The 12,333-nt window shown below is 45.0% G+C and overlaps 1 protein-coding gene and 1 pseudogene across 1 annotated transcript in view; both read left to right on the forward strand.

The window, feature by feature from the left end:
- Window positions 1-11,665, forward strand: part of LOC102425823 (leucine-rich repeat-containing protein 37A-like) — a 133,887-nt gene extending 122,222 nt beyond the window's left edge. Inside the window, exons 24-27 of the mRNA XM_023745212.1 lie at window positions 4,622-4,659; window positions 11,192-11,243; window positions 11,325-11,449; window positions 11,559-11,665. Coding sequence (XP_023600980.1) covers window positions 4,622-4,659; window positions 11,192-11,243; window positions 11,325-11,449; window positions 11,559-11,643 — 300 coding nt within the window. The 3' untranslated portion in view covers window positions 11,644-11,665. The remainder of the gene's footprint in view (window positions 1-4,621; window positions 4,660-11,191; window positions 11,244-11,324; window positions 11,450-11,558) is intronic.
- On the forward strand, window positions 4,763-5,301 carry LOC102426138 (annotated as a pseudogene).
- Window positions 11,666-12,333: the final 668 nt, after the last annotated feature.

Genomic DNA, 12,333 nt, shown 5'->3' on the forward strand with positions numbered 1-12,333 from the left:
TCTGGCTTATTCAGTCCCTTGTCATTAAAACATTGGCTGGTCCCTTTGTGTGTTTTTTTCTTGGTTTGTTTTTATATTTTATTGATTTTTTACAGAGAGGAAGGGAGAGAGACAGAGAGTTAGAAACATCGATGAGAGAGAAACATCGATTAGCTGCCCTCCTGCACATCTCCCACTGGGAATGTGCCCCGCAACCCAGGTACATGCCCTTGACCGGAATCAAACCTGGGACCTTGCAGTCCGCAGGCCGAAGCTCTATCCACTGAGCCAAACCGGTTTCGGCCCTTTTGTTCTTTTTAAAAAATATATTTTTATTGATTTCAGAGAGGAAGGGAGAGGGGGGAGAGAGCTAGAAACATCGATGATAAGAATCATTTATCGTCTGCCTCCTGCACGCCCCCTCCTGGGGATTGAGCCTGCAACCCAGGCATGTGCCCTTGACCAGAATCAAACCCGGACCCTTCAGTCCACAGGCCTGATGCTCTATCCACTGAGCCACACCAGCTAGGGCTCCTTTTGTTCTTATTCTGTTCTCTGATTGTGCTTTAGTGTGCCATGGTGGCCTATCTCTACAGAATGTGTTTCCCTGATCATGTAGAGGCACAGATGCTGTGGAACAGATGTAGTTCTCACTGTCAGGTCATAATCTGGCATTCTGATTTTTTATTAATCCTGCGGTGTTGATAAATTGAGACTTCCACAATAGGAAGAAGTGAGTTTTCTCTTGGTGAAGAGAGTCTTATTTCTGAGCCTAGCAGCCTAGGGAGTAGCTTGGGGTCAACTTGCCAAGACCTCTGGGAAGAAAGTAATTGGCCATTGCCCAGACAGTACCCTCTACATCTCCAGGTGGCATATGGCCTTTTGCTTTTTTTGGAATTTCTATAAATTCCTATACTGCATTTAATTTCTGTGTGGTTTATCCTTGCATTTGTATTTACTTATGTTGTTTCATTATTTTCTCTTCCTACTTAGATGATAAGCTTTTTGAGTGTGTCATGTTTTGTGGTGGATAGTAATAGTGTTCAAAGGAAGAAAGATGGGGCAATTCTACAATGAGGAGTAATGCAACCTAATATTTGTTTGAAGTAGCATACAGAGTGTAGCAATAGACAGACCTGTGTGTTCCTAAGACTTCTGAAATGTCACCTTTTAGTGTTATAATCTGTGGAAGAAAAATGAATAAATGGTAATGGAAAAGCTACCTATCTAGTATTTGAGGGGGAAATAACAGCAGATCTCTGTTTCTCACCTCAAACAAACATATTTACATAAATGCAAAAAAAAAACACCCATAAAAGTACTAGAAGAAAATAAAAGGCAATATTTTAATTTATTTTATTATTTTTAAAAAAATCTTCACCCATTGCTTTCCATTGCTTTCTTTTAGAGAGAGAAGTAGGGAAAGAAGGACGGGGGAAAGAGAGAGAGAGAGGGAGAGAGAGAGAGGAGAGAGAGAGGAGAAAGACACATCTATTGGTTGCCTCCTGCAGGAGCTCCCACCGGGCCATGCAGGTACGTGACCTGGACTGGGAATTGAACCTGCAACCCTTTGGTGGGAGGGCTGACTCTTTAACCAGTGAGAAACACTGGCCAGGGCTTATTTTTATTTTTAAAATATTTTTTTTATTGATTTTTAGTGAGAGAGGAGGGAAGGAGAGGGAAAAACATTGATCAGCTACCTCCTGCATACCTCTACTTGGAATTGAGCCAGCAACCCAGGCATGTGCCCTGACCGGGAATCGAACAATGACCTCCTGGTTTATAGATCAGTTCTCAACCACTGAGGCACACTGGCTGGATTGGACCAGCAGCCTTTTAATGCATGGGATAATGTCCAACTAATTGAGCCACATCAGCCAGGGCTAGGAGCAATATTTTTATAACCTGGTGTTGGGAAAGAGCTTTCTGCGTCTAATACCACAGGCAGAAATCACCTTGTCTGTGTCACCATTACCAGGCTTAGCACTGGTTTATGTCAAGCATAGATGAAAAGTTTTCCATGTATTATCTGATTCAATCTCCACAATCCTGTGAGGACCATAGTACTGTCTTCTTCCATAGATGGAGATCAACTTAAGGCCCCAATGGCAAAACCAAAAACAGAATCCTGTTTTGCCTGACTACAAAGCTTGTGCTTCTTACTCCACTGTTCTGTCTTCTTAGAAAAGACAAAAACACTGGGGCCCTGGTTTTCTTCAGTGGTTAGAGCATCGCCCCACACACCAAATGGTCACAGGTTTGATTCCTGGTCTAGGACAAGTACCTGGGTTGCACATGCCATGTGGGAGGCAACCAGTGGATGTGTCTCTCTCACATCCATTACTCTCTCTCACACTTTCTCTCTCTCCCACCCTTTCCCTTCTTCCCTTCTCTCTCTGAAAAGTAATGGGGAAAATACCCTCAGGTGAGGATTAACAAAAAACACACACAAACACACAAAAACCACCGGGGAATATTTGAAACATTGAAATTCAATGAAAGCCACTGAAAGGATTAAGTTATCTCTATTATAAAAGGCCAGTGGCCATAATGCCATAATGACCAAATGACCAGTCACCAGGAGGTGCATTGATGGGTCTCACAGCACGGTGGGTTTGGGTGTCACGTGATTTCGTGCACTGAGCCTCTGGTTTAATATAAAAAGAGTTCCAAAAATCGACAGGAAGAAGACAGTCAAGGGTGTAAGAGGGCAAGGGCTTTGAAGACTAGGATGTGTGTAGACAGTTTGTCACCATATCTGACAGTCTTCCCATGGTTTATGGGGTGTGGATTTTGTTAGTGAGGCCTTTGTCATCTCAAGTATCTAAATAGTCTGATCTTTTTTAGCCCTTTTTATAACATATATTGTTATTTCTAATTTTTTAACTTGATCATTGACTTTGTTTTTAGTGTGGTTGACTTCTTTTCTTTCTACATGAATATCCAATTGTTTTAAAATTTTTTATTGGATGGCTCTTTCTTTACTGATCTAAAATTCTTTGTCAGGACTCCATTCTATTGATTCAGTTGTCTTTTTCTGTATCACTAGGGTAATAGCAGTATCACTATTAATTACAGTTCCTTTATATTTTGACTTCTGATAGGGTAAGCTCCTGATTTTTTATCTTTTTTATAAATTTCATAGCTATTCTTTCACATTTTCTCTACCAAATGTCAGCTGGCCAGTTTTTGTTTAAAAACTATTTTGGGTCCTGCCTGATGTGACTTACTTGGTGGGCGTGTTATTCTATGCACCAAAGGGTGGTGTGTTTGATTCCCAGTCAGGGCACATGCCCATATTTCGGGTTTGATCCCTGGTCAGAAGTGGTTTGTAGGCAACCCATTGATGTTTCTTGCTCACACAGATGTTTCTCTCTCTACCTCTTTTTCCTCTCTATAAAATCAATAAAAAAAAACACCTATCTTGGAATTTGAATAAGATTGCATTGCATCTGTAGGTTTCATTTGAGGAGAATTGACATCTTTACAGAATTCTAGGGACAGGATACCTCATGTGTATTCTCTTATTGGCCTTTAGAAGAGTTTTAATGTTTTTATTACATAGGTCTTAACACATTTTTTGTTAAGTTTATTTCTGGGTACTTTATGTATTTATTGTAAATGGGTTCTCTCATTTTCTTTTGTTATTTGTGTTATGTAGGAAAGATATTGAGGTTTGCATGTTGATCTCTTTTTTAAAATATATTTTTTATTGATTTTAGAAAGGAAGGGAGGGGGAGAGAGAGAGAGAAACATCAATGATGAGAATCATTGATCGGCTGTCTCCTGAACGCTCCCCACTGGGGATGGAACCCATAACCCAGGCATCGAACCTGGGACCCTTCAGTCTGCAGGCTGATACTCTATCCACTAAGCAAACCAGCTATGGCTGCATGTTGAGCTCTTGATTTTGGATTTAGCCATCTTACTGAATTGTATTACTGCCAATAAAAGTTTAATCTCCCCCTAACCAGTTTGGCTCAGTTGATAGAGCATTGGCCTTCGGACTGAAGGGTCCTGGGTTCGATTCCGGTCAAGGGCACATGCCCAGTTGTGGGCTTGATCCCCAGTAGGGGGTGTGCAAGAGGCAGCAGATCCATGATTCTCTCTCATCATGGATATTTCTATCTCTCCCTCTCCCTATCTGAAATCAATAAAAATATATGTTTTTAAATAGTTTAATCTATGGCTCTTGGGCTTTTTAGGTTGTGCATCATCTCATGTGCAAATAGGTTTTGTCTCTTTCTTTCCAGTACTTCATTTTTCTTATTAAATTGATTAGGACCTCCTCACCAATGATGAATAGTATCAGTAATAACTGGCATCCTACTCTTGTCCTTGACCTAAAACAAAGCTGCTGTGTAGATTTCTGGTAGATACTTTCATTTTCTTTTCTACTTCTAAGAGTTTTTATTGGGAATTATCTGCTGAATGTGATTTGAAACAGCCAATAAAATGCATGGCCAACTGCATGCAAGGTCCTAAGTTAAGACTATGGAAGAGTCAAAGGACTAGGCAGAGTTTTTGTCCTCAAAAGAGTTATCATCTCACTTAAAAGGGAAGGAGTCATGGCAGGAATCAAAGCTTTAGAGACAGTGGTCATTGTGATGAATAATCATGATGTTGTTTTCTCCCAAAACAGATTTGTCACAGTAAGGAGGCTTCAAGAGAAAGCTCAAGGTAAATATGAGTCTGGTGATTTTTAAAATAGAATTTTAGCACTAGAGGAACTTTCTCTAAGCAGCCAGAGGTGACCTCTGAAAATGGTTCATTATTCACTGAGTCAGAAAACCCAACAAAATCATGGAAGTCCAGAGGTTTAAACCTTTTTGTTCCCTTTAAGCACACTTGTGAAACTGCCCATGCCACCAAGGGTATATTCAAAAAACCACCAAGCATCTGAAGGATGTCACTTTACGGAAGCAGTGTGTGCCATTCTGTCATTACAATGGTGGGGTTGGTAGGTGTGCCCAGGCCCAAGAGTGGGGCTGGGCGCAAGGTCAGTGGCCTAAAAAGAGTGCTGAATTTTTGCTGTACGTACTTAAAAATGTAGAAATCAACACCAAGCTTAAAGGTTTAGACGTAGATTCTCTGGTCACTGAGCACATCCAGGTGAACAAAGCTCCCAAGATGCAGTGCAGAACTTACAGAGCTCATGGGCAGGTTAACCCATACATGAGCTCTCCCTGCCACAGTGAGATGATCCTTATTGGAAAAGAGCAGATTGTTCCTAAAACAGAAGAGGAGGTTGCACAGAAGAAAAAGATATCCCAGAGGAACAACAAAAAAACAAAACCCCAAAAACTTATGGTCTGGGAGTAAATTCATTATTTTAAAAAAAATACAGAAGAATTCATAACTCATCTATTTCAATCTCCTCATTTTACAGCGAGGAAACCATCAAATTTGGAAAGAATAGTTATTTATCCTGATGCTTTGCCTAGATTTTGCAAAAATGGCTCCTTAGCCAAAGCTGAAATAGAACAGACTGGCACAGATGCGTCTGCTGTCACTACTCCTTTAAGGAGATGGTGTAGAGGGAGAGGTCTTGGTTGTATGTGTTTCTGCTAGTGATGGAGGTTCTGGAGAAAGAGTAGGGAAGGCCACATGGTCTTAGGGTAAAGACACTAGTCTCCTTTAAGGCTGATGAAAGGTAGAACCTATGAGTCCTTCCTGCAAATTAGCAGGAAAACCTCAATATAACAGACTAATTTGAGCAAGGGTGTGTCCTTTAAGCCAAAAGTCTATTCAATAATAAAATGGGTTTTCCAAATGCATATGTTAAAATGACATTTTGTAATTAATTCACTGTTATTTTAAACAAATTTTAGAATGACATTTTAGATTACCTGTTTTTGCTTATGTAGTCTCATTTGTGTAATTAAAATTATATATGAAAAGTTTAATTTCACAGAAAAATTTTCTGTATGTCTGTAATTTCAAATTTATACTAAACAGGTCTAGTAAATGCATGCATTCACTAGTCACTGAGAGTAAACAAATGCACACGGCTGGGGCTTAGCAACACCTCAGAACCGCACACATTAAAACTGCTGCAGAAAGTCATGCAGTGTAATTACTTCCTAATCATTTCCCAATCATTTTTTATAAGGAGTGACTCTTGGATTTAAATATGTAGACTATAGTTGTAGATATATAATATTTACTTACATAAATATTATTACAGTGTTTTTTCTAACATATGACCTATTTGCTAAAATTTGTTTAAAGTAATAATGAATTAATAACAAAAAATAACCTGTTAATTTAATTATAAGCAAACTTTGCTTAAAAGCATTTTAAAATTGACAGGGTATTATTTTTCACATATGACATATGGACCAGAAATTTTGTCTGTTAAATCCAAAGTCCAGATGTAGATCCCCCAAATCGAGGCCTTACTGTACTAGTTTTCAGGCCCCTACTCTCTCTATTCCCTTTATCTAAACTCATAAAATTTTAACTGGGAAAGACCTTATACAATAGTTTGTGTTTTTCTTTAATAAAAAGGAAATAGAGAAGGGGAAAGGGAAAGAAAATACCTTGCCCATTGTTAGGGACTTTCCATTGATTGTATTGTGCTTGGGCTGTGAGCTACATTTTATGTCACAACTCATTACACACATGCCAGACATAAGTAGTTTCTTTTTTTAAAAAATATATTTTATTGATTTTTTACAGAGAGGAGGGGCGAGGGATAGACAGTTAGAAACATCGATGAGAGAGAAACATCAATCAGCTGCCTCCTGCACACCCCCCACTGGGGATGTGCCCGCAACCAAGGTACATGCCCTTGACCGGAATCGAACCCGGGACCCTTCAGTCCACAGGCCGACGCTCTATCCACTGAGCCAAACCGGTCAGGGCGACATAAGTAGTTTCTAAAACAAAATTATTATGTACTCTGATTTTTTTCTGTTTTTATTAAAAAAACAAGACTTTGTATTTTAGTGTCTGTTATGACCTTTAAACTGATTTCACAACTCACCCCTTCATCAGTGACAGTCAGCAAGCTAGATAACTTTGCGAGTTGGAGTCAGATATTTAATTGGTGTGATTTAACTTACAGGATAAGGCAACTAGGAAAATAAAAACACCCCTCACCCTGCCCCAGCAAATGATGCATGTGAGACTAAAAACAGATGTAAAATGATTCTGGAGAGTGTAAACTGCTTCTGCCCAGTGTGGTTGTGCTTTTTAAAAATGTTTTCACTGCATGAGGGCACTTGTGCAAGTGCCAAGAAGGTGAGTGGGGCTGAAAATCATACCTATATCCCATGCCAAGCTGTAAGGGTCACCGGAGGAGGAACACATGAGGCCAAAAGGAGTAAAGAATGATAAATTCTGGAATTTTGGCCTGGTGCATAAAATTTGTGTACTCGGGGGTTCCCTCAGCCTGGCCTGCACCTTCTCGCAGTCCGGGAGCCCTCAGGGGATGTCCAACTGACGGCTCCCTCCTGGGGAGGGGCCTAAGCCAGCAGTTGGACATCCTTAGCACTGCTGCAGGGTGGGAGAGGCTCCCACCACCGCTGCTGCACTTGCCAGCCGTGAGCTGGCTCAGGGCTTCTGGCTGAGTGGCGCTCCCCCTGTGGGAGTGCACTGACCACTAGGGGGCAGCTCCTGCATTGAGCATCTGCCCCCTGGTGGTCAGTGCACATCATAGCAACCAGTTGTTCCACTGATGGGTTGATTTGCATATTAGCCTTTTATTATATAGGACTAGAGGCCCGGTGCACAAAAATTTGTGCACTCGGTGGGGGGGGGGGGCCCAGCCCGGCCTGTGCCCTCTCGCAGTCTGGGACCCCTCGGGAGATAACGACCTGCTGGCTTAGGCCCGCTCCCGGGTGGCAGAGGGCACGCCCAATCCCTAGGTGCAGCCCCTGGTCAGGCTCAGAGCAGGGCCGATTGGGGAGTTGGGGCGCTGCCCCCTGTCATGCACAGAGCAGGGCGGATCGGGAGGTTGCGATGCCACCCTCAGTCATGCTCAGGGTAGGGCCGATTGGGGGGTTGGGGTGCCGCCCCCTGTCACACTCAAGGCAGGGTCGATGGGGAGGTTGTGGCGCCACCCCCTGTCACGCACAGAGCAGGGCCGATCAGGGGGTTGGGGTGCTGCCCCCTGTCACTCACAGAGCAGGGCCCATCAGGGGGGTTGGGACTCCGTACCCTGTCACAAACAGAGCAGGGTCGATCAGGGGGTTGGGGAGCTCCCCCCTGTCACGCACAGAGCAGGGCCCATCAGGGGGTTGAGGAGCTCCCCCCTGTCACTCACAGAGTAGGGCCAATAGGGGAGTTGGGGCACCGCCACCTGTCACACACAGAGCAGGGTGGATCAGGAAGTTGGGGCACTGCACCCTGTCACACTCAGGGCAGGGCCAATGGGGAGGTTATGACTCTCCCCCATCACACACAGAGCAAGGCCAGTGGAGGGGGGTTGGGGCGCCACCCTCTATCACCCACAGAGCAGGGCCAATCAGGGGGTTGGGGCGCCGCCACTGTCACACTCAGGGCAGGGCCGATGGGGAGGTTATGGCTCTACCCTGTCACACACAGAGCAGGGCCGATCAGGGCCAATCAGGGGGTTGGGCAGCTCCCCCCTATCAGGCACAGAGCAGGGCTGATCAGGTGGTTGGGGCGCCTTCCCCTGTCAGGAACAGAGCAGGGCGGATAGGGAGGTTGTGGCCCCGCCCCTTGGCACTCACAGAGCCGCAGGGCGATCGGGGGTTTGGGCGCTGCCCCCTGTCACGCTGATCCCGGTGCCGGGAGGCATATTACCCTTTTACTATATAGGATAGAGGCCTGGTGCACGGGTGGGGGCCAGCTGGTTTGCCCTGAAGGATGTCCTGGATCAGGGTGGGGGTCCCCACTGGGGTGCCTGACCAGGCTGGCTGAGGGGCTGAGGGCCATTTTCCGGCTGGCAGGTGACTGAAGCTCCCAACCGCTCCTTTTTTTCTTTTTTCTTTTTTATTCTGGGCCAGCTTTAGCTCTGAGGCCTCGCTGCTGAAAGCAGGTTTCTGGCCTTTACCTTCTGTATTTGATACAATGTTGCGGTCCGGCTGGCTGAAGCCCGGCTGACTGAAAGCCGGTTTCTGGGGTTTTGTTTAGCTTCTATATTTGCAACATAGTTGCTTATAGAGTTGCAGCTGAGAGGCTGGCAGCGGCAGGCGGGGAACGTTGGAGTCCGCAGTCACTGGAGCAAGCAAGCCTCCCTGTTCGCTTCAGTGCATGGCTGCCGGCCGCCATCTTGGCTGACAGTTAATTTGCATAAGGATATGCTGATTAGCCAATGGGAAGGGTAGCGGTCGTACGCTAATTACCATGTTTCTCTTTTATTAGTGTAGATTGTTACATCTGCTAGCAGAAAGGGCTGAGACCAAAATGGCATCAGCAGGGCAGAGTAGAGGGAGCAGGATATTTTATGTTTCTGTAAAGGTCAGTCAGACTAACTGGTTAGATCAGGTGTAGGTGGTCCACTGGGAACTGGGTGAAGCAGTTTACTGGAAACCAAAGGCTGTTAATCATGAGACCTACAATGAGAAACTGGTTGGTGAACAGGAAAATTGTTGGGAGGGGAAAGAGCCCCAAGCAGGGCATAATGGAGTGCAAGAATATGTCTAACATTCCAGCCTCTCTTTTTTTCCCCCTGTAAGCTGGGATTCCTATAAGCTGGGGTTCCTGCAAGCTGGGGTGGATGAGAGATGCTGATCTCATTCTTCTGTAGCTTCTTCATGCTTAGGTGGGGTGTAGAGATGCCCCTGATTAGTCAGTGATAGAGGGAGGAGATAATATCTAGTGTAGGTCTGGAATAGCATCATTTCCCCTATGGATCTGATTGCCTGAATATGGTTTTGGAGGAAGGAGGAAAGGACTCTTAGGATGCCCAGGCCAAAGACGAGTGCCAAGACGAACATTAAGAGGGGTCCACCTAGAAGTAAAAGCCAGGAGGTCCAGTTAAGATTCTGTAGCCAGGAACCCCAAGATTCTGAAAGTTGTTGTCAGACTTTTTTGAGGCGCTATCGACCATTTTTTTTTCCCTATCTCTTACTATGCCAGACTGATTGGTGTAAAAACAGCATTTTTCCTCTTTCTCAGCTGTGCGGAGGTCAGGTCCTGTCCGATTTTGCTGCCAGGGAATCTGTCTCATACCGTACTGAGTCAACACTCAGGGCAGTTTCCTCTAAGCTTTCTGCAAAGTCTTTGGATAGGCTCTGATAATAGGAAAGGGAGGTTGCCAGTCCCCCTATACCAGTGCCTAGGCCTATAGCTTTTCCTATGCAGGCAAGGAAGGGAAGGAGGGCAATACCTCTCCCGATCCGAGTGTAAGCAGTGAGAGGAACCTTGAAGGACCGATTAGTAGGGGCAATGTCTGTTTCAGAGGTGAGATAGATTAGGGTGCAGGTCCCAGTCCAGTTGGCTGGGAGACAGAGATAGGTATCCTCAGGACCAGCTTTTACGTTCCAAGTCACTCAACAAGACCGCTTTCGAGCCTTCACCAACTAGTTGCTTGGAGAAATCATGCTGCTGCAACCCCTTGCTCCAATCATGAGGAATATATACAGTGTTCCAGATGACTACAATCAGAGTCCATCCCCTTATGATCTCGATGTCCCCCCTAGGTAACTACGGAAGATATGACCTTCGTCCCTATTCCATAAAACAAAAAGAATGGAATATTAGATCTGATCAAATAATTGAATGGATAAATCCTCCCCTGGGAACTGATCTTTGCACCACTTCACAACCAATATTCCCTTTCGCTTAGACTACATTCCACTTGCTAAGACCCATATCTTTCCCTTCAGGACTGGTCCAGAGAATTGTCTGCCCAGAAAAAGCCCACCTATAATCCTTTGAAATCTCTGACTCCCTGTCCCTGGGTGCTGGTGCCATTTTGAAAGGGCTCAGCCCATCTGGTTTTCCAGATGATGTAATAACCCTAACCCTATAACCCCTTACCACTTTGGCCTCATGCATTCCTCTTTCAGTGACCCTAACACAAGCCACATACCTAGGTCTCCCAGAGGTATTGCAGGGGCATTTTAAACACACACAGAGGACTTCTCGAAGCCCACTATGCTAGGGATTGTTTTTTAAGTGGCAGGTCTGTGGTGATTTTGCTGGGGAGTATGGACCCAGGTAACCATTTAGTCCTAGTAAGAGCTACACGTGTAAGAGACATGGAATCACTAATTGTCAGCATATATTTTCTTCCAAGGGGCTCTCTTTCAAGTGGCCAGCAGAAAAAATCAGCAGAAGACCAGCTGGAGGTAAATTTGAGGAAGATAAAGTACTGTGGTGGGACAAAGCAGGGGAAACTCAGAGTTCAGATTTCCCTTTCTGTTTTGTAGGAGGGCGGTTTCTGCAGAAGACTGTTTCTTTGGCTGAAGAATCTGTTTGCATCTTTCCTGGCCATATTTAAGAAAAATGAGCAGAAGCCTCAGGATACAGCTGAGAATGTAGCTTTCCTAAAAAAGTAAATGATTAGGAACAATTTAGAATTCTTATCTAAAATGAGGAAATAATGAGTAGTTTAATTGTTTTTTTCAAGAGTAAAAGCCTTGGCCTTCTTCTTCTTACCCCAGGGAACAGAGTGAAGAAGACGCAGGAGAGAGGATAAATACATCAGAATATCCTGCTGAAGAGGCAGCAGAGGAAAGTGAAGAATAAAACCTCCACTGATTGAACTACATCCTCAGCCTTATTCGCATTATTAAACATACTAGAGGCCTGTTGCATGAAAAGATTCGTGCAATAGGCCTTCCCTTCCCCTGGCTGCCGACACCGGTTTTCCTCCGGCACCCGGGACCTAGGCCTTTGCTCCAGCCGGAGGCACCTTCAAGTCTCTCGCTGCTCCAGCGGCCAGAGGCGCCTTCAAGCCTCTCACTGCTCTGGTGGCCAGAGCCGCCTTCAGTCTTCGCTCCACCGCTTCGCACCTACGTATGCAAATTAACCGCCATCTTTGTTGGCGGTTAATTTGCATATCTCACTGGCTAGCCAATGGGAGGCGTAGTGAAGGTACGGTCAATTTCAATCTTTGTCTATATTTGATAGGATATTTCAAACTAGAGGCCCGGTGCACAAAAATATGTGCACTCAGGGGGGTCCCTCAGCCCGGCATATGCCCTCTTGCAGTCTGGGACCCCTCAGAGGATGTCCACCTGCTGGCTTAGGCCCGCTCCCTGGGAGATCGGGCCCAAGCTGGCTGTCAGACATCCCTCTGGCAGCCTGGCAGCCCTCAGGGGATGTCCACTTGCCAGCAGGGAGCAGGCCTAAGCTGTAGTCGGACATCCTTAGCGCTGCTGAGGAGGCATGACTGGCTCCTACCACCACCGCTGTGCTGGCAGCCATCAGCCTGGC

The sequence above is a fragment of the Myotis lucifugus genome, unplaced genomic scaffold, assembly GCF_000147115.1.
Source record: "Myotis lucifugus unplaced genomic scaffold, Myoluc2.0 scaffold_524, whole genome shotgun sequence".
Taxonomy (NCBI): Eukaryota; Metazoa; Chordata; class Mammalia; order Chiroptera; family Vespertilionidae; genus Myotis; species Myotis lucifugus.